The following is a 24,479-nucleotide window of genomic DNA, read 5'->3' on the forward strand; positions in this document are numbered from 1 at the left end:
CTACTCCTCTACAATTAACACGCGATTAACTCAATTAATGCCAATTATTTTGCTTAATTTATCTGTATTTTTATACATTTAAATACGATTTTGATCTTATATTTAAGTCATTTTAATCAATAAATCACCTGAAACTTCCACACTTTGCAGCCATCACATAAACACTCCAGAATGCTCATGAATAATTCTAAGCATCATTTAAATATTAAGGATGATTTTCTCTGTATTTTAATATGAACAAAGTGTATTTTAGTACCTTAAAATTTTAAATATTCGGAATTTTTTTACTCGTAAACGATGTTTCAAAGCGGAGTGCCCGAATTACTTTTAATGGCACATTAATGATTATAACTCAATTAATGGATTAATACTGTTGTTTACAACTCAATAAGAGGCTTTTTTCGCATTTAAAATGCTTAAATATTATATTTAAGTGAGTTTAATTAACAAAATCGCTTCATTTTTTAAGTAGAATTTAGCACTTTTAAACTCCTATTAAGCTCAATGAAATTACTTAATAATCACGTTTATCAATATTTAAACCTTAAAAATATTTACTTTATGCAATTTAAAAGCATTTGTGGGCCTTAAAATTCCAAAATTTCTCTTTAGAAATTAGCACTTTTGCGCTCGAAAGTAGTATTTCAACAGCAAGGATCTTTAACATTCCCCCTCCCCCGCGAACATAATTAATAACACAACACAATTAACCGCGCGCGCTCATTAACACTAATTTTTATAACTTTATAACACATTTACACGTTTAAAACACACTTTAAACCTTATAAAACATTAATTTTAGTTAATAAATCACCCCGAATTTCGATAGAATTAACACTCTTTCAGGTCTTCTGAGTGCTTAGAATTATTGATAGAACGTTGTAAATACGTTGTAAATTTTAAAAATAATTTATGTATTTAATAAAATGCAAAAGGCATGAATTGTTTTCATAAGTAAAAGAACACGTGCAAAATAGCAATTTATACTCAATATTTTTACAGAGAAACTCGACGTAGAATAGCTTCGTGTCCATATAATAAATTATTTACAATTTTAAAATATAATGTTTTAAAAATTTAAGCCATGAATTAATTTAAATATCAATCTAATCGCTATTTAGCAAATATACACATGATAAAAAGTTATTATTGTCTTAATTTTGTGCTATGAGAAATAAGGATGATCTCGTTTAGTTACAAAAGAAATTTTCTTGAAAATCTTTGTAATAACTTTTATAAATTTATGGTGAATAATCCTAAGAAGAAAAACGAGCAAACTTTGTTTCAATGAAAGTCTGATATCAAGAATTTATGTTCTTGTTTCGGAGCAAAAATTTCAAATTGTTTGCTTCTTAGGATTATTTATTACAAATTTACAAATCAACTCGTGAATTTATTTTTATTTTATCTGTTCTGTGGTACAAGGAGGATAATTTTTCTAGCCCCTTGTGAGTTCGGCCAGATCCACAATGAGGTATTCAGAAAAGGACATTTAAGTCTGACGACCCTCGAAAAATTCTTGGAATTGGTTGCTTGGATTTGATCTAGGATTCTCCGTAGTGGTAGACTGGCGCCTTAACCGCTCGGCCATCCGGAGTATAATATGTATTCACAACTATCACTTGTTTTGATTCTTCACAGTCTAGACTAAAAGTCAAATGTTATAATTATGATTTTTATTTGTTAATTTTCCAATTTTGATAAATATACCTGGCTTATTACCGTAAAAATTATGATTTTGAGTTCGGCACGTGGGCAATCTGTCGACGGGGATGCCTACCGGGAAGACTTTCTAAGGAACAAACGTGGAGAAAACCTGGAAACTCCACGTGACCAGTCCGTTGGCAAAGCGTGAACCCACGACCAGTATTCAGTGATTTTAACCACTCGGCTACTGGTAGTCCTCGGGCCGCCCAAAGCAGTGGTCCCCAACCCCCTGGCCGCGGACCGGTACCGGTCCGTGGATCAAATGGTACCGGGCCACCCAAGGAACATTAAATTATTTCCATTTTATTTACTATGGTATTTCCTCGGATTTGTGCGACTTTTAATGGGCGACGGAACAACGGAATAAACTGGACATAAGAAACACACTTCGGGTGTCATTGTCTNAATAAATCACCCCGAATTTCGATAGAATTAACACTCTTTCAGGTCTTCTGAGTGCTTAGAATTATTGATAGAACGTTGTAAATACGTTGTAAATTTTAAAAATAATTTATGTATTTATCAAAACACAATCAAAGTAACTAAAATATATAAAGTTTTTTCTATATTTTAAGCCTATTATTTATTAAAGAGCATGTTTATTATATAGGCTAGTAGTATACGAGAAACGATTCCCCCATCTGTATACAACGCCTGTACTTAAATGTAAAATAACAGATAAATATAAAAACAATAGTAATGTGTGTGTGTGTGTGCGTATATATATATATATATAAATTCTAGAAAAATTCTATGTGAGATGTGACAAAAGCATTCTTGAAAAATGGAGCGAATAACAAATAGACAGTGCCTTTCAACACAACTGAATTGCCTTGCTTATCTTTAAAATATTCAAATATATATATAGGATATTTATATATAAAGATATATTTATAGATCTTATGAATCTTCTATTACTTTAAAATTGCATTTTAACTTTCATTCTTTGCTCTATACTTAATCCCAATACTTAAATCTCTCTCCTCCATTGATACCTTATGGAAGTATTCATACATCCCTCATGTAAAAGCTCTACTACTTGTACAGAATCCCTTAAATATAAAGTTTGTAATCTTCGTGAGGCCTAGATTGAGGTAAGGCCTCACAGGTTTAAGTATTCAGGATGCCTCCTCTGTTTTTTGACGTTAAAAATCTTACATATAAATCGTCGTTTTGTTACATTTTATGCGTATTAATGGGGATGGAAGTTTTATTTATATTATTTTAAATATATAATATGATTTTTAAGGATGTTTTGGTGCTTTTCTTTTGTATTTAGGGCCTTAAAAAGTTAAGTTTTTCTGGTGATAAAATAGTGAGAATGAAGAGAGAAAAGGCCTCTCTTGACGTCTTTAAAGGTCAAGAGAGGCCTTGTGTGTCTATTTTTTTTTATATTTCTTTATTTTAAAATAAGCGAATTACTCTTCAGTGACTTATAAAGAGGTTAAAGGTCATGATATTTATTAAATTTACGAATATCTTGTTGATTATCTTCTATAATACAGTAAATTTTGCTTGAATTCTTACGTAAATCTCTTGCCATATTTTAAGTCTCTTAAGACTTTTGAGGCCTTGAACACTTGTATTTAGATAAACTATTATACATTTAAGTTATTAGGACCCAAAATATTTGGCAGGAACAGATGAAAATGATGAGAGAACCATAGTTTATACACAAGTAAGAAGGATGCATCATTGGTTCTAGATGACAAAAAAAAAAAGACGTGTATTAAAAGTAATTAAATACTAATTTTATTTAAAAGGTAATTAATACGAAAAGTTTACTTGTAAGAGAATGAGGGGGTAAGACTAACTTTAATCTAGTTCTTAATCCCTCCACTAGAGGTAGCGTGGTGATGTTCTTAAGATCGATCGAAGAGAAACGGCCACAAGTTTGTAGAGAAGTTGATCCAACTCAATTTGCAGACAATTTTTGGATGGAGAAGTCCTATCTGAAGATCTCTCGTTAATATGTAAGCCTTGTTTCTCTCATCTATAATCAAATCGTTTAACAGTAAGACAATAAATCACCTTTAACTGTATACTCTCTTGTGTGTGTATGCGTGTATGTGTGTGATGTAATTTTACAGTAAATTTTCTAATTTTGACAAGGAAAATGTGAGTTTTTTTTCCTTCCAATTTTTAAATTATTCTCTATTATTGTTACCTTCCGTTATATACGTACTCATTTACTTGTATAGATTATATTTATACTGCTTCTATACGTACTATAAGCATCAATTAATGTCATTCACTTATCAAAATACAAGTAAAACACTACTTTAAATTATTTTATTTCTATTAATTATAGTTATATCTGTAACTTTTTATAGATATTTAATGTGTTTTTTTTAATTAGAACTAACTTAAATAAAGCCAGCATCTGCAGNCAGAATACAATTCTTAAATTAAATTAATTAATTTAAAATATACGCTCTCCACCTCAAATTAGTAATGTCTTGCGCCTGTAAATCATACTTTTCCTCTATTAATTTAATTGCAATTAACTTCGTTATGAGAATCGGGAGAATAAAAAATGTTCATTAGAAAATTTTTAATTAAATTAATTTAAAATATACGCTCTCCATCTCAAATTGCGTGTTTTGCCCCTGTACATCATACTTTTCCTGATAGCAACAGAGTTTTTGAATTGAAATAACGTGAGTTCCGTTCCATACCGGAAGTTAATACACAGTTAATCGGGACCTCTTACACATATTCTTTCCACATATTGCCTCTATTTTAATCTATCTGACTCCGTTCTCGAGATTAAGGAAGGACAGACAACAGTAGGAATTTATACGTCTACAGTTTTTCTTAAATTACAGCCCAAAAATTAATTCTTTTCAATAAGTTTTGAGGAAATTGCTAAAGGTCAGTACTTGCCCTTTTATTCATAAAAAAAATACGCAGCTGAATGTATATTTTCCTATTTTTTTTACTCGGAATATAAACAGGCAAGAAAAGAAACTTTCTGCAACGGAATATCATTTTATTCTGACATATGTATAAGTTCTTTTCTTGTGGAAGGAGGAATGCCCTATGGAATCGACAGGAAATGAGAGATGATGCCTTCGAGACCTTACATCTATTGGGAATTTCTAAGCAGGTTAATCAGTTCTGTTCACCCTTGGGAATCAGACCCACTTCTCTATCCAAGGATTAAGTTGACTACAAATAACTTTCCTCTTTTTTTCTTTTTTTTTTCTTGAAGTTTTCTTCTACTGAAAAATTAACAATCAACTAAGATCTTTCTTGAAGTACTCTTAATAATAAAAAATGAAAAGAATTCCACGTAATCTGAAAATCTCGTTATCTTTTTTAATATCCAGTTAAAGATTGTAAATCCATTAACTTGTATCTTCTTCCTTTTTTTTATTTTGTTTTATTTATATGTTTGAGTGTAATGTTGAATGCAAAATATTTATTTTGGATGCTATTTAAATATTAAACATAGTATAAAGGATATGTTTCCTTTGCATCCCTATTGATAACGCTTACTTTAAGACGTGGTATGCATGTAATGTAGATGTGTGGAATGCATTATGCTTTATATAACGTATATGTATTTTCTTAATAATCATTTACGTTACTCTTGATAGCATTTATACACAACACTGTATTCCCTTGACAGTAATTATACACCTACTTCACGTGCATCTCCCTTGATAACACTCATAAACTCACTTTACGTGTTAAGATTTACTGTATACATCCACTTCATGTACATGTAAGCATTTGATAACATGTAAACATCCCCTTTATGTATTTATAATCCTTATATTTGTTTATTATAGTTTACATTTATAATTTATAACTATAATTTCTAGTGTAATTCATACAAATTCATATCTATCAACCTGCACGTTGAAGATTCTGTTTAAAAATCTTCGAGGATAAACCATAAAAAAAGAGACTTATATAGGGGAAAAAATTGTAATTTTCAATTAAATTTTCGTTTCCTTAATTACTTTTTTTAAATAATTAATAAATTAAATACGTGATTAATACAGGAAACCGAGTGTAATTCATAGGAAAGAGGAAGGTATTTTCAGTATTATTTTGCAACCTTTCTACGTGATAAATGTTGCAAATGTTAAACGTGGTATGTATGCGTATAAAAATAAAAGTTTCATTAGTTGTTCTCGATAAATTATTTAAATTTTACACATACACAACACAAGCTTTATTAACATTCAAATAGGGATTATTCCTTGGCTGTAACTCAAATTGTATGTAAAGTATCTCTTGGTGTGTACTTTAACTATTTTTATAGCGTGACTCATACCGAAATTTAACACTTGGATGACTTTTTTTTTATATATTTTTTTCGTGAAATATTGTTACTGCTTTACGCAATTTCCTTATGACAAATCTCGGAAGGAACCTGGAAATATTCGCTCAGGTGCTTAAAACGTTCGAAAAAAAAAATGCAGATTAACCGTCGAAAAAGTTTAGAAAATGTATTATTAGTAAGGAAAATAGCCTGAATTTAGCCTGAGTTAGTCATTATACAAAGAGGCTTATATTAGCCTGAATTTCATACAGAAGTGTAGCCTGAATTTAAACTTTGAATTACTCCTACACAAAGAAATTTAACTTGAATTTAGCCTGAAATCCTCTCACACTAAGAATCTGAGCCTGAATTTAGCCTTAAATCCTCATAATAAAAATCTGAGCCTGAATTTAGCCTTAAATCCTCTCATAATAAGAATCTGAACCTGAATTTAGCCTTAAATCCTCTCATAATAAGAATCTGAACCTGAATTTAGCCTTAAATCCTCTCATAATAAGAATCTGAACCTGAATTTAGCCTTAAATCCTCTCATAATAAGAATCTGAACCTGAATTTAGCCTTAAATCCTCTCATAATAAGAATCTGAGCCTGAATTTAGTCTGAGTTACTCCCATACAAAATCATTTGTATGGGAGTAATGGATTAGCCTGGATTGCTTTCATACAAAGCCTTCTAGTTTAGACTTCTGTTCAAAGAGATTTACATTAATTTAGCCTGAATTACTCCTATACAAAGACGTTTAACCTTAATTACTCCTATAGAAGAACATTTAGCCTGAATTTAGTCCGAATTACTCGTATACTAAGCGACGTATCCTAAATTGCTCCCAACAGAGAGGTTTATCATAAAAATTCGGTTACTCTTAAACAAAGTCCACTTTCCCTTCTTGCAGGCTTACAAAGGCTACCGTTAAATAAATAACTACTTTTTTAATAAAGAAAATATCCCGCTTCAATTCGTGTATTAAATATTATAATGTTTCCTAAGAGTAGAATAAATCTCGAAACCAAACTTTCCTCAACAGGATCACGTAACCATTGGACTACCGAGATAACGAGCACGCTTAACTGACTTTCTACATTAGATAAATGTGAATTTTATGTTACTTTTTTATGATTTAAATATTCCGGAGACGAAAAACTACCCCATAAAACAAAAAAAATACCAAAAAAAACGGTTAAATTTACCTTAAAATTATACGGTTTCAAAGCTACGTAAGGTGGATTTTTATTTTAAAAAATATTTTAAAGTGAGCTGCTAATAATAATAATAATAATAATAATAATTTCGAAGGTATTTTAAAGTAGAACGAACAAAAATTTTTAATTAAATTAATTTAAAATATACGCTCTCCATCTCAAATTGCGTGTTTTGCCCCTGTACATCATACTTTTCCTGATAGCAACAGAGTTTTTGAATTGAAATAACGTGAGTTCCGTTCCATACCGGAAGTTAATACACAGTTAATCGGGACCTCTTACACATATTCTTTCCACATATTGCCTCTATTTTAATCTATCTGACTCCGTTCTCGAGATTAAGGAAGGACAGACAACAGTAGGAATTTATACGTCTACAGTTTTTCTTAAATTACAGCCCAAAAATTAATTCTTTTGAATAAGTTTTGAGGAAATTGCTAAAGGTCAGTACTTGCCCTTTTATTCATAAAAAAAATACGCAGCTGAATGTATATTTTCCTATTTTTTTTTACTCGGAATATAAACAGGCAAGAAAAGAAACTTTCTGCAACGGAATATCATTTTATTCTGACATATGTATAAGTTCTTTTCTTGTGGAAGGAGGAATGCCCTATGGAATCGACAGGAAATGAGAGATGATGCCTTCGAGACCTTACATCTATTGGGAATTTCTAAGCAGGTTAATCAGTTCTGTTCACCCTTGGGAATCAGACCCACTTCTCTATCCAAGGATTAAGTTGACTACAAATAACTTTCCTCTTTTTTTCTTTTTTTTTTCTTGAAGTTTTCTTCTACTGAAAAATTAACAATCAACTAAGATCTTTCTTGAAGTACTCTTAATAATAAAAAATGAAAAGAATTCCACGTAATCTGAAAATCTCGTTATCTTTTTTAATATCCAGTTAAAGATTGTAAATCCATTAACTTGTATCTTCTTCCTTTTTTTTATTTTGTTTTATTTATATGTTTGAGTGTAATGTTGAATGCAAAATATTTATTTTGGATGCTATTTAAATATTAAACATAGTATAAAGGATATGTTTCCTTTGCATCCCTATTGATAACGCTTACTTTAAGACGTGGTATGCATGTAATGTAGATGTGTGGAATGCATTATGCTTTATATAACGTATATGTATTTTCTTAATAATCATTTACGTTACTCTTGATAGCATTTATACACAACACTGTATTCCCTTGACAGTAATTATACACCTACTTCACGTGCATCTCCCTTGATAACACTCATAAACTCACTTTACGTGTTAAGATTTACTGTATACATCCACTTCATGTACATGTAAGCATTTGATAACATGTAAACATCCCCTTTATGTATTTATAATCCTTATATTTGTTTATTATAGTTTACATTTATAATTTATAAATGTTTGTATATATATATAAAGTAAAACAACTGAATAAATAAATCATTTATTTAAAAAATCTTTTAATAGTATTAGAAGTTGTTAGAGTGTACATCAATAAGTGATTTTTGCTCTTATTTATTATTTATACAAATGGAGACTTGTATAAATTTTAATTTAATTTTATTCTTATTTTATAGAATACGTAATACAATTAAGTCTACGACTTGAAAATTGAATAATAAAGTGTAAAACATGGTCTTTTTGAATTTAAAATCGTAATCAAATCACTCGAAAGTTGTTATTCTAACGTTAATTTATTCGAAATTTCAAAATATTTTATAGAAAATCAAGAAAAATTATAATTTAGAATGCTACAACACGTAAAATCTGCACCCTTCTATGTCAATTTGACACTTAATCATTACAAAAAAGTGACGTAAAATGACGTAAAAAATGTGATACGAATCGGAAGATAGTAGCACGATACTCTAATATGAAACCATTTGTATGAAATTAACATATAAAAAGTAAAATAGCAGCAGTATGTAAAAACAGAACTCCAGGGTGGAGCATATAAAACGACTCCCGCGTGGATGCTCTCTATCTTTATACTGAAACAGGAGTGTTGTATTATGTAAAATAGAACAAATACAGTATTATATACATATAATTAGATATGCTATTCTTTTAGTTTATATGTAAGACTATATACACACACACGCGTGTATACAAACACTTTATGGATCATTCCTCTTAAATATACGTATACAACCGTTACTTTACGTGCGCGAATCCCCCTTGATAACGTGTATTCATCCATTTAATGAATATATCCCATGATAATGCATATGTGAATCCTCTTGATAACACGTAAACACCACTCAACTCCATCACAATTGCAATGCGCCCACCATCAAAAAACTCCCAAGCAATTTGAGAGGGGAAGAAAGGACCATTAAAAAAATAAACCAAGTTGAAACGAAGGTGATAAACAGCAAATCGGTGCAGCATTCATTCTGTATCATTATTGTTTCATTACTTTACACACCCTTTCTCGGTCACGCATCTTGCCAACGTCACATTAGCCTTGTAAAGGTTAGAAAATGAAGAAAAAAGTCACTGACTACAATAATAAATAAAGTTCCGTAATGACTCCTCTAGAGGAACCATTTTAGATCTTTGACAAGAAATCGTTTAGGAAACTACAAAAGAAAATCGAATTGTAGAGCCAAGAGAGTTGTTTACTGCGTGTAACTTTCTTAAAATGTCAGATATTATTATACTCTATTGTGCTATACCTTTCTAATTTGGATACGTGATCTTCGATAATGACACATAACCATGAAATTAAATTCTACGCCCAACCATACACGCGACTTATACTTTGATGTAACTTACGATCATTTATAACGCATTCCAATAGATATTTTATTATTTTTTACTCTGTCCTAAGAGCTGTAAGAGAACCTTTTATCCAGCCCGTGGGGTGTCGGCCATGTCCGTCACGGGGCAGCCGGGGTGACTGGGAATGGACCACCTTCCAAAAATTCTATATTAGTATATTTACGGTATGGTAGTTTCTCCATTCTCCAAACTGGAGGGTGAAAAGATCGGCTCAGTTAATACTACTAGAAACATCCCAGAAGCTGGAACTTTATATTGACCGTGTCTAAAAGTAAACAAAGCCCGAGGCAAGTCACGTGATTGGACCTTCTTCAACTTCCAGTAGAATGTGGAAGTTGTGTTAATAGTCGATGCAAAAAACATCGCGTGTATCAGTCACGTTTCTTTAATTAACTATATTCTCACAAAATTATTGTTAGGATATGTTATTGTTTATACATAAAAGTAAATTTAATTCGACTTCTCCATTTCTATGACGCTTTTTTAGAGAAGTGCAACATTCCTCTCTTATTCTCGCTTTGTTTACTCAATACTATTTGGAAGTGTCTACAATTACTCAAAAAACTCTTATTTATATTTAAGTTAAATATTTTTGATTTTNGCATACAAAACAGCAATAAGCCTTCACAACCGCATACAAAACAGCAATAATCCTTCACAACTGCATACAAAACAGCAATAAGCCTTCACAACCGCATACAAAACAGCAATAAGCATTCACAACTGCATAGAAAACAGCAATAAGCATTCACAACTGCATAGAAAACAGCAATAAGCCTTCACAATTGCACACGAAATAGCAATATGCATTCACAACTGCATAGAAAGCAACAATAAACCTTCACAACCGCATAGAAAACAGCAATAAGCCTTCACAACCGCATACAAAACAGCAATATGCCTTCACAACCGCATACAAAACAGCAATATGCCTTCACAATTGCACACGAAATAGCAATAAGCATTCACAACTGCATAGAAAGCAACAATAAACCTTCACTATTGAATAGAAAACAGCAATAAGCCTTCATAACAGGCTAGAAAATAGCAATAAGCCCTGACAACTACATACAAAACAGTACAGGAAGCAGCATTTTCATAATGATAATCAACGTTTCCAATTAAGATAACACGCATACAGGATGTTAATTAATAAATTAATCACAATTAACATTTATTATATACATAATAAACCTTATAAAAGCCTCATAACTGCATAAAAAACAGCAAAAAACCTTCACAACTGCGTAGGAAACAGTACACAGGAAGCTGTCATTTGCATAATGACAATCAACGTTTTTTCCCTGGTCAAAAATTCATTTTTACAGCAATTTTCGATAAAAATTTTCATCAAAAAATATGATTAAATTTATTTTTTATTGTACATTATTTTTATTATTATTATTTTTATTATTATATTAACTTTAGCCATTTAAATAAATATATATAACTTAAGTGAATGTTATTATTAAAGAGAGAATTATTTAAAATTAAAAACGTTTAAAATATTCTTTCTTTAGTTTCTTTGGTTTAATTATTAATTGAGTTTATTTTCCAAGTTATAGTTTAACTTTACCTTAATTTTCCTTTAAAATTTTAAACATAATTTCATTTAATTGCCTTCATTTGAGCGAAAAAATTCGCAAATTTCATTAAAAATTACTTCAAAATCACGTTTATTAAAGGTAATTAAAATCGACTTAATTATAATTAAACTTAATATTAATAAATTGACATGAGTTTTGCTTATTTAATAAGACTAAGTAATTGTTCGGGTAGTCCCTCGATTTACGACGATTCGCTTTACAACCTCCGCTTCTATTTTTTATTGTAAATATTGTATTGTAGCTATGTTAAATGTCATATTTAAGTGCCAAACTTTTAATTGGCCCCCTCTCTAAAGTAATTATTTAGTTAAAACCCTGTGTTGTGAAAATATTTACTGTATAGCCCTAAGTCTACAGGAGACATTGGCTCGCTTTACGACGAATCCAATAAAATGAGGTTTAAATCTTCTTCCAGAAGCTGCTTTAATTATAATTAACGACTTATTTAGAAATATTAATCATAATTATCAGCTTCTATATATTATATCAATTAAATTTAATTAAAATGTCTCGAATTAGTTAATAAAATCAATCCTTTAATAATGTTTAAGAGGTTCTTCGAGTGCATCAACTTCTTAAGAATTGAAGCACTCCTGCCACAGTCGATCAGAAGGTAAACAAACTGTGGCGTTAAATCGAGGTTTGATTGTATCTCATTGTTTTGTAAAAATTAAATATATATATAGTGATTAATATATTAATTTTGATTAATTTTTGTAGGAAGACGGCATGAGCCATGAGCATTGTGGAACATTGGTGGGCAGTTTTATGGTCAGTTAGCATCATTTCTCTTGCAACTTGCAATACAGCTCAGCAGAAATGTCCACCCTGGGAACAGTCGTCCTGGTGTCCATGCTACCAATTCGAAGATGGAATTTTCATGGAGTGTTCATCAGTGGGCCTGGTCGAAGTACAGAAGACACTCTCTTTGATATCTTCTTCCATCAAATCACTTAGCATCTTCCACCTGGATAAGAAAATCAAGAGGCTACCTCATCTCTTATTTGCAAACTCAACAATATCTCACTTGCAGATATCCTTCACACAAATACAGCACATAGACAGTAGGGCCTTTGCCAATCTCGAGTATAACTTAGAAGGCCTCTCGATTATAAACAGTCACTTAACTAAGGTCCCAACAGATGCCCTTAACGATTTGCGTGCCTTGAAATCTCTCGATTTAGATTCGAATTATATAAGCCAAGTTTCGGATTATCAGTTCTATGGTTTGCCATTAATTTATCTTAATTTGCAAGATAATTTCATTGATAATTTTACGGATTATTCATTAGAAGGCCTGGAGGAGACGTTAGAAGAATTCATTATATCCGGTAATTTCTTGAAAGATTTGCCTTTTGAGCCGCTAAACGCTTTAAAAAAGCTTAAAATTCTTAAATTAGCGAGGAATAGGATCGAAATTATGAAGAAAAATCGATTACTCAGGCTTAAAGAACTTAGGAATCTCGACTTAAGTTCCAACTTGATCACGAAATTTCATGGTGAAATTTTTCAAGATTTGCTCAAATTATCTACGTTATCTCTTGAAATTAATCGGATAAATTCGATAGAAGGTCCACTTGAACTTCCTGAATTGAAGACCCTTAATATAAGCCACAATCACCTCATAACACTACCCAGGACTGTGTTTTCTTCATTGAACAACCTGCGATTCGTCGACTTGAGTTATAATCACATACACTACATACCGAATGGTGTTTTTCATAATCTAACATTTCTTAAGGAAGTATTTTTATCAAATAACAATATTTTGAAGATATATAACGATACTTTTTACAATGCAACTCACCTCTCGCTCCTCTCCTTAAGTAACAATGTTTTAGATAATTTAGAGGCGGCAACTTTCTATTCTTTGCACCATCTGACACACCTTTACTTATCTTATAATCAATTGAAGCATCTACACCCCCTAATATTTTCAAAAAATCGAGAAATGCAATACTTGGCTCTGGATCACAACGCCATGTCTGAAATCTTTGAAGGTACTTTCGAGGGTACTTCACAGCTTTCAGTTTTAAAACTACAGCACAACTTTATACAGAAGATAAAAAGGAATGTCTTTTACCCCCTTTCGAAACTGGAACGACTCGATTTACAATTTAATCAAATTAACCTGATAGAGCACGAATCGTTTCAAAGTCTCACCAATCTTCGCCAGTTGAATTTAGAGGGTAACCAACTTCTAATTTTAGATGATATCCTGAGAAGGTACCCCTCTAATTTACTGTTTATCAATTTGACACGTAACCAGATTAATAAAATACATCCAAACACCTTTAAAGGGCAGAGTAAATTAGATATCATGTATATGAGCAGTAATAAATTGCCCACGCTTAGCAATTACATGTTCCAAGATTTAGTAGAAGTGAGAAAATTATATTTTGATCACAATTTCATATCAACCATAGAAAATAAAGCCTTTGAAGGCACGAAGAAGGTTGTTTATATCAATTTAGAATATAATAATTTAAGTTTTTTAACCATAGATATGTTTGGAGGTGTGGAGACCTTAGAGGAACTTTACTTGAGCCATAATCAAATAATGGATATAGAGCCACAGACACTTCAGAGTCTACCAAAATTAAGGGTGTTGCATCTATCTCATAATCAAATTTATGTGATCAGAAGGCATATGTTTGAAGGTGGTATGCCACTCGAAGAACTTAGATTATCTAATGTGATGGCTAGTGGTGTTGAAACAGGTTCGTTCTTGGAGTTGTCCTCATTGAATTATCTTGATATCAGCAATAACAGGTTGAATAATGTTCGGGTTCGTTTCTTGTTCCTACCAGCTCATACTTTACCGGGTCATAATTTCACTAAAGTGAACGAAAATTTATTCTATGGTCTTTCTAGTTTGACGAGTTTGGAATTGGAGAACACAGGATTGACTTTAAGCGATCATCTGTTTGATCCTTTACCAGGATTAACGTCGATTAATCTAAATAACAATAGGATTAAGGAGATAAGCATGGAATATTTTAGGATATTCGAATTTTTGACCGAATTACACGCGAATAATAACGAATTAGCAAAGGTGCCAGAAGCTATGAAGATCTTGAAGAAGATTAGAATGGTTTCGCTTTCAAATAATAAAATTTCTGTGATCAAAAATGATACTTTTAGGTCCAATTCTCACTTGGAAAAGTTAATACTAAGCAATAATAATATATATATAATTGAATTGGGTTCCTTTATGCACTTGAAGCACTTAAATTTACTAGATTTGAGGAATAACAGCTTAAGAGATACATCGTTCTTTCCATCATCTTCCTTACGTACAGTTAATATGAGGAACAACAGATTAAAGAGGATACCGAGAGAACTTTGCAGGGGTGTAAAGACCCTCATATTGGATAACAATCGCATAGAAAGTCTCAATAGAGGTAACAGTACTATAGAAAATTCCTGCACTATAACGGAGTTGAGCATCAGGAGTTGTAACATCTCCATCATCTCCGTTCACGATCTTCACGATTTTTCTCGTTTAATAAAGATATTCGCAAGTAATAACTTTATAAAGCTTATTGTACCTGGTTCCTTCCGTCCTTTAAGTAGATTAAAATACCTCGATATATCGCATAATTTGTTAAAAAGTATAGAAAACGACACTTTCGAGGGGTTATCACGTTTGAGAGCTTTAAATCTGAGTTCCAACTTCCTCTCCCGTTTGACTCCTTTCGGCGACTCTTTAGAGAATTTGGAGGCTTTAGACTTATCCTATAATAAATTAAGTGTTGTAGACGATAATTTTTTCGCAAATCTACCGAATCTACAAACGATATCCCTTAAGAGTAACATGATTAGTTGGTTAGCACCCAACGCATTCAAGAACCAAGTGCACTTAAGCCAGTTGGACTTGAGAGATAATAAATTGTCCTATTTGAATCAAAATATCTTATCTACCATTGAAATAAAGCTGAAAGAAATATATTTATCAGGTAAAGTAAATGTTCTTTATATTTATATATATATATGTATGTATATAATTTCCATTTATATAAGTTCTGATACATGGAACAACTAAGATTCATCAGCACCTGATCATCTGTACTTTGAAGATAATCGCTTGTTTTGATAAATGTTGCTTTATCTTACAAATTTACAAGAAAAATGGAAAAGATAAACACTAAAATATATTTTTATATGTCATGAAACGTGTGTTATAAGGGTTCTGATAAAGATAAATAATTGTTGAGTATTATAAATGATCGTCCCCTTTAAAATAAACGTTATAAATATAGCTATAAGATATTATCTTATAAAGTTTAGAGTTATTCGAGAGCCGTGTGTCTTCTTCCACTTCTCCTTTTTCTTTTTTTGTATGGTGAAGGCACTCGTGAGCAGTATATTTTGATACGGATGACAGGTTTAGTGACCTTTTATCGGGTTTTTCTCTCCTAGACTTTATAAATTTAATCGAATTAATAAAAATATACCCCCGTCATTGATAATTTCAATAAATCCCTGCATTATTCCTTAATTATGGGTCTATTCTATGTATAAATTCTCTCTAAGTATACTGTTTTAGAGATAAATCTTGGACAGGCGCGAACCCGCGACCAACGAGCTAGCCACGTGGAATAATTCCAGGTTTCTTTCATAACAAGTTTGTTATATAAAGCCCCTTGGCAGATTTCCCAAGTGTTGCTTCACCTAATTCTATCAATTCCTTTACAAGAAACCTCCTCCAGTTCTTCAAGAACTTCAGATATCATAATAGATCCTTCAATTAATTAATTAATTTTAATTATATCACAACAGGTCCTTGACCAAGTATCTCTTTTAACTTTCAAGTAAAATAGTCACAAACAATTAATCAATTTTAAATTATTTTCCAGGTAATAATTTACATTGCGACTGCGAATCCTTAAAACTAAGAACGTGGATCTTCGAGCATCCATCTCTGTTCAGTTCTTCCATGGATTATCTATGTCATACGCCGGATAATCTAGCATCTAAATCACTATCGACTCTCAAAGAAGAGGAAGTGTGCCCGGATCCTAGGATACTATACGTTCGTGCCGTGAACGTTAACAAAAATCAAGCAATCGTTAGCTGGGAGATAACAGGAGAAATCGATAAACTCATCTTAACTTACTATAAATTCGGGGATAAAGAAAAATTAAAGAGAAACTTAAGCGTTGATTTGAATTACGAAAAAATCAATGACTTAAATTCTTCATCCCATTACGTTGTATGCCTGATGTTGAAGGCAAGAAGGAGGCATCAGATAATTAAGAGCGAGGAGTGTACAAAGTTCGACACTTCGATCGATCATCGAATCATCCAGGATGATGAATTACCATTAAATTATGTTATTATAGGATCGATTTGCGGCTCGATTTTTGTAATAGTCATTATATTAATTATACTAGCAATTTATAAACGAAGGAAGAAATCTTCATCTCATCAGGATAGACAACCTACGCCCCCTCCTTAATTAAAAAATAATAATAATAATAAATTAAATTAAATTAATAATTTATTTGAACGAAATTATCTTGTTACATAAAAATATCGAATTTCTTAAACACAGAAATCGGTTTAAAATAATTATTTTTTAAGTTAATTTCTCTTTAAAACGGAAATTGGGGTGGCCCATAAATCACTTGACCATTGTAACATGCAGATTCGAACCCCTTAGAATCTGTTAATTTCCTTGAAAAAAGCGGCAAACTGACTTTTGGGCCATCCTGTAAGGGTGGCCCAAAAGTCGGTTGACGGTTTTTAATTCCTTCGGGCTGTAAAATTTGTTCGTTCTTTAAGGAAATCACAAAGCGCAAAAGATGCGGTTACCTGACTTTTGAGCCACCCTTTATATTATATAATATATTACAATTTTATTCATATTTATAAAACGAAATAAATTTTTATTATCAAAAATTTCAATATACATTTATCACTAGAACACTTTAATAAAAATATTGATAAAAATTTAAATATTTATAAATATTTATATTTAAAATAATATAAAATTCAATANTCTGTAAAATCTCCCTAATTTATAAGATTACCTTAGTTTAAAATTTCCCTAAATTGACATTTTCGTTTTCTTGGGGATTAAAAAATAGGATTTGTTTGTAAAAATAATTTTTAATTATCTTACAAATTAAAAAAAAAATTACAAACTTTTATATAAAAAATTCTCAAAAATTGCTACTGAAAAATCCCTAAAAATGTTATAACTGATAAGAAAAATCCCTACTTCAGGGATTTTTTTTCTTATTAAGAATAACATATTTCTCCAAAGAAAAATTTTTAGGGAATATTTTCTCAAAAGATTTTCCCTAAAAAAGTCCCCAAATCTTTTAAGTTAGGGATTTTTCGTAGATTTTAGGGATAAAAATGAATAAAAATTTTTTAAATACTTCAAATCGTAAAAAATAATTTTATAAAGTATTCTCTTTTGAAATTTAATATTAAAAATTGAAAAAAGTAATATAAATTTATATAAACATTTTTTTTATTATAAAAATTTAAGGAAAAAATATATATGAAAATTAGTCAAAAGATAAAACACCCGTTTAAAAATTATGTAAATCAAGGAATAAATAAAAAGAATTTTCCGTATATAACGCACACATTTCTGATCGCATTCTTTTAAATATGCTAAGGACAAGTTTCAATTTAAAATATCATTTGCTTGCATGACAACTAAAGAATACTTTTGAAGAATATTTAAAAAGATATCTGAAAGAGAAATGTGGTTTCCAAATAGAATTTATTTGGAAACGAAAATTTACAGAATACTAAATAAAATTCTCCATTCAACTTACAAAGTATTAAAACAAATCCCTCGTTGGCACAATATAAAGTATGTGTATAAGTGTAGAAAGTGAGAGAGAACTTTCACTTTTTGATTGTCCCTGCAGCGCTTAATGTGCTGAAAAGGTAAGGAGGAGGAAAGAGGAAAAAAAATACCTCATGCACAGTTTTAAAATAGGATTTTCTTAGTTCCCTTCGTTCTTTTTTTTTCTGTTCCCCTCCTCTTTAAAATATTCCTTGTGAATTCTTGTACTCAGGAGATGTTGCGGATCGATTGTTTTCTAAAGAGTGAAAACCTGAATTTGAACTACTTCATTCGACACTTACATTCTCTATTAAATTCTATTTTCTTTTATTGTGTTAATATATATATATTTTTTTTCTTCTTCTTCTTCTTCTTTTTAACTTTGAAGATTTATTGGGATGAGTTATTCGCATCACTATTCAGGATATTAATAAATATTTATTGGGGGTTAATCGGAGGAAATTGAATTTATCCTGTAATATCATCCCCCTCTTTGTTGTATGAAATTTGTATATCTATTCCTGCGATACCTGTTCTACTCCCTGTTCGATTAATATTTACTTTCCTCTATATTGATTCCAACTTTTTGTCTGTATGTCATCTAAATTTTAAATTACTGTATATTTAATTTTTCGCCATTCATGTATACTAAGTTATTGCATGTTGATATCTAACGGTTTATTTCACGTACTGGCCTCTTAATAAAGTAACAGGAACAAGCAATGTGGAGTTTCCAGCATACAAAGGTCATAGTTAAACCTAGAATTATTTATTTTTTTAATTATTTTAACCAAATGCATTTTGACCCAAGGTCTTCTCCAGTGTATACAGCGTGTCTATAAGAATTTTAAAGATACAAAACTTGAATGACGCAGATATAAAAATTATATAAACATACTATAACATGAATTCAAACTTAAATCATGTATTGATTTCTAAAATAGGTTATATTCCGCAAAATTTATGAATACAATCTGGGTTAATATTGTTTTTTGCTTTATAATATGAAAGTTCTGTTGATAAACGTACGCAGAAACCTATCTGGATAGATCCCCGCTTACATACATACGAAAGTGTGTCTATATATATCATACACCTTTCACACACCACTCTGCATATATCTAAACTATGCACATACATACCCTTTGCACACCACACACTCATATACCTACACATACTAAAAATTGTATATATTTGTCAGCAGTTCCTTTTTTTGACTTTCTTCGGGTGTCCAGGCTCCCTTGTCTTCTCTGTTATCAAAACTCATTATGGCATACCGAAATATCAATATATTCTATTCTCTTCCTCCTTAACAGTATATATGGATAACAGAATATTCGTGTTATTATATCTCACGAATATATGAATTTCTTAAAAATACATCATTAATATATTTATTTTCGTTTCATTTCATAAATATACATATTTTTCTCTTCATTAAAATTTATTCATCATAAATATATACTACGAATGGATAAAACCAGTGAACACTGGTAGTTGGTCGCGGGTTCGCGCCTGATCAACCAGCCGGCTATTCGGAGATTTCAGGGTTTTCTTCACCAGTCTAACACCTAAATAAGAGCCAGTTTCTCATAGAAAATGTTTTCGGGAAGCATCCCCTTTTGGCCGATCGCCCATGTATTTGGGCGATCTTCCAAGAAGGTTTTGGAATTGATTGAAACTTTTTAGTTCCAATATAAGAACCATAGTGATAAGTAATTATAGTAACAAAACAATTTCCTGTGCAACTACAGTACAATTTAAATCAACCTTTATGCCTTGTATTACCTCCTCTTCTCTTGATACATGATACGATTGCCCATATCGGCACGCAGGTACTGCCATACAGTCAGATTAGTTCATAGATGTTGCAAATGCCAATTCACATTCCTCAGTCTTGTAGATAGCGGATGCTGGTGTCCTATCTAGTGTTACAAATAATTGGCGCCCCATCGTTAGACATATGAAAGAAACTCGAAAAACTCCAAGTGGCCAGTCGTTGATAAGGCTCGAACCTACGACTAACCAGTGTTTAGTAGTTTTTTGCTTCCTCAGCCCAATGATTCCGCTTTTCTCAAACTCCATCTGTTGTGTGTACAGTAGACTCCCCTATAACACTGTTGATAATTCCGTGTTATATGAATTCCATGTTGTACGAGTCACTTAGATTTTACAAATACGTGTGCCGGGCTGTGAATGGCTCACGTATTTGTAAAATCTAAGTGACTCGTACAACATGGAATTCATATAAAACGGAATTATCAACAGTGTTATAGGGGAGTCTACTGTACACACAACAGATGGAGTTTGAGAAAAGCGGAATCATTGGGCTGAGGAAGCAAAAAACTACTAAACACTGGTTAGTCGTAGGTTCGAGCCTTATCAACGACTGGCCACTTGGAGTTTTTCGAGTTTCTTTCATATGTCTAACGATGGGGCGCCAATTATTTGTAACACTAGATAGGACACCAGCATCCGCTATCTACAAGACTGAGGAATGTGAATTGGCATTTGCAACATCTATGAACTAATCTGACTGTATGGCAGTACCTGCGTGCCGATATGGGCAATCGTATCATGTATCAAGAGAAGAGGAGGTAATACAAGGCATAAAGGTTGATTTAAATTGTACTGTAGTTGCACAGGAAATTGTTTTGTTACTATAATTACTTATCACTATGGTTCTTATATTGGAACTAAAAAGTTTCAATCAATTCCAAAACCTTCTTGGAAGATGTGAAGACCCAACCGAGGTCCGAATCATGTAAATCGCGATATTCCTATGATTAAATAATAACGATAGATTAATTANTTATATATATAAATAAAACGTAAACAATATATTAAGATTTATATATAATATTTCGATTAAAACTTTTACATATTTACATATTATTAACGCCATAAAATTTACACAAAATCATTGTGTAATTTTTATGGAATGGAAATATGTATATATGCAGCAAGTACTGGTATTCTGTACTTGCTGCAGAATACCAGTACTTGCTGCTCTTACTCTTTCTTTTAGCTCTGTTATTGGATCTAGAAAACGTCACGTGATAGCTTGAACCAATCAAATAAAACATTGTAATTTTCAAAATATAAAATCAAATTGTATTTTTTAAAATAATATTTTTATCGTCTAAATAGCATCTTAAATGTTTACTTTCTCTCTCGGTCTTTCTATTAAAAAGTATTTTTTGAAGGAAAATGAGAAATACAGCAGACTTTTCGCTCCATGAACATTAAGGTCTTATTCACTAGGGGCTCTGACAGGTCCACAATAAGGGTGAGACTTAACATATCAGGGACAGATAGCCCATGAAACATTCCTGAAGTTGCTGACTCCGATTCGATTCCAGATCGCCCAGAACGTTAGGCTGAGGCTTTGATCATCTCGTTCATGAATTATTAAATTTTGAATTACTTATGATTTTACCATAGGCTTGATGGTAAAAGCAATGGCCCTACCTCTCTGTGGATCCGATTTTCAATCTAAGTCCTACCCTCACAAATTTTCCTGGATGATATGATCGGAATACGTCAGAACCCATCCTTCATTGTTCATGTAGATCGGCCGAATTCATGTTCAGCATGAATAAAGGTCTCTTTTATGCGTCAAAGATTTGAAACAGGACATATTAAATAGTATACAAGTATATGAATTTATACATAGATTTCCTCATTGGTCCGGCCACGTGTTTTTTAAGGCCCAGTATATGAAAAAAGCAGAATAGCTGTGAAAAACTAGTATTGTAATTTTTAAGTAATTAATTTAGTAAATATTTTTGAGGCCCCGCAATGTGAGGTACAAGCCAAATAATCATGCAGATTCTTCCTGTAATTTGATTGATAAACGAAAGTTTATTCATTAGTTTTTTTTAACAATTACATTGATCAGATGGCACCATCATAACCACACCATGACAAAAAGTATTGTCTTTAGACACGCTTACTTTATAAATTTAAAACGAATAATAAATGACGGTATGTTTCTTTTATTCAAACAAATAAATATATATTACATATAAGTCATTTTTCTATATACAAACAATAATTTCTTTTTGTAAGCTGTAATATCACAATATACTTTACGTAAGACGAAATTACATCGTACAATCGATAATTTCGTATTAATATTGACATAGAGATAAAGGAAAACAAAAAAGAACAATTACTTTCTTAGTTTTGTTTTATTGGATTACATATACTGAATCTAAGAATATTATACAGAAATTCTTTTCTATTTAATATTTGAATCCATTTAATTATCTGTTCAATGGATCTGATCCAAATATTAATTTAAAGAAGAGATACAATAATTTACAGTATAAAATTCCTATGGATGGAATGAGAATAGTTTTAGAAAATAGTAATATTCATTTATTTTAAAATAATACATATACAATTTTCAACATAATCAGCATTTAGAATGATACGATTTTTTTCCAAATGTTCAATCCATTTCGGCATTCCATACATAGAAAATGTTCTGATTTTTGTCGATCCATTCCCATGCACCAGCTTGAACTTTGGCATCTAATAAAAAACGTTGATCTTTCAACATCGCTTCTAATTTTGGAAACAACTAAAACCCTTCCGGTTCCAGATCTGAACTGTGCGGACGATGTATAGTCTAATAACCTGCAATTTCGAGTTCTAAATTGTCTTTCCTGTCGACTTACTGAAGTGTGTCTTGCATTATCATAAACTTTTTCTGGCTATACTTCGCGAATATCTCTTTTGATATTTGTAAGGTTTTGTAATATTTTACCGAATAATGCTAACTGTACAAACCTTTACGCTTGCCACTCATCAATTTTGTTAAAATTTCACAGTAAGAGTCTTGAACTAAGATTCGCAAAATATTGTATCTGAATGTTTTGTGGTTCCCGAGATAGAAGCCTTGATTTTGAAGTCTCTCCACTCTTCACTCGCGCGGCGGGCAGATGTTTAAACTTTGACTATTGCGCAAACGACACAATACAAATTTGTGGTTTAAATCAAATAAAATATGGCGACTCCCGAACATCCATATTCGAATCTGATCAGTATCACGAAAAATTTTTCATGCATGATCTATTCTCACCATTTAGCTGTCATCATTGAAAGCATGGCCGAACCCAGAATGAGTACGATTTAACATAGTACTTATTTGGAATGGGCCATACTTTCATTGACAGCTTGAGGTCATTTGTATAATTTGTGGCTGTATGCCAGTTTGATGTAATTACAGTGGAGCCTCGATATCCGACCCCCGATTAACCGACACCTCGGTTAACCGACCGTCCTAGTCGGCAAATTTCAAATGTCCTCTAGTGATGTGGCTCTACAATATTCGGCTATGTCTTGGCTACTTTAATATTATTTTTACGTGTTTTAGCTGGCAACACTGGATCGACCATGAAAGGGAGCCAGTATTTAAACAAGGCTTAATTTTATAATTTTTAACAATACAATAGCGACGATTATTATTTTAAAAAATTTTTGTTAGACTTAACATCGATGAAAATTCAACGCGAAGTAGGTTAGTAGCGATATACTAATATACTAATTACATGGGATATAATAATATACTACACTAATAATGGATTTTTTCATACTTTTCGGTTATCCGACCAACCCCAGTCCCCAATTGGGTCGGATAATCGAGGCTCTACTGTATTAAATTTTTTAAAGTTTAGGCAACTTTTAATTAAAATGGTATCAAAATGATTTAAAGGAGCAAAACAATCATCCAGTTTACCGGGTTCGAATCTGAGTCAGTCATCATTCGGGGAGACCTCGTCCATCATTATCCGGCCATTCCCATTGAAAGTTAAAGCCACGGCAGGAATGAAAAAAGATCATGTTCCACAGAGTAAAAACATTAGATTCTAAACCAATTTAAAAAAACAAATATTCTAAAAAAATCTTAATTTAAAACTTTAGATAATAGCCGTGTTATCGAGTGCAAAAACGTAATGTTAAAATTTAGATTGTGTTTAATAAAATGTAATTAGGTTCGTATAGAATAAGAATTCTCTCCCTAGACTGGCAACACTTCTCTTTCATTTCGGAAAATCTGCCATCTGACGGTAAGTA

At 31.4% G+C, this 24,479-nt stretch overlaps 1 protein-coding gene across 1 annotated transcript; it reads left to right on the top strand.

Annotated features, from left to right (window-relative positions):
* Positions 1-3,570: 3,570 nt before the first annotated feature.
* On the top strand, positions 3,571-17,045 carry LOC111635264 (toll-like receptor 7). The gene is made up of 3 exons (XM_023380175.1): positions 3,571-3,680; positions 12,305-15,543; positions 16,444-17,045. Exons 2-3 carry the CDS (start codon positions 12,321-12,323, stop codon positions 17,043-17,045), a joined length of 3,825 nt encoding a protein of 1,274 aa, XP_023235943.1. The 5' UTR covers positions 3,571-3,680; positions 12,305-12,320.
* Positions 17,046-24,479: the final 7,434 nt, after the last annotated feature.

This window comes from Centruroides sculpturatus, unplaced genomic scaffold (genome assembly GCF_000671375.1).
Source record: "Centruroides sculpturatus isolate CEXI.00-Female unplaced genomic scaffold, Cexi_2.0 scaffold857, whole genome shotgun sequence".
Taxonomy (NCBI): domain Eukaryota; kingdom Metazoa; phylum Arthropoda; class Arachnida; order Scorpiones; family Buthidae; genus Centruroides; species Centruroides sculpturatus.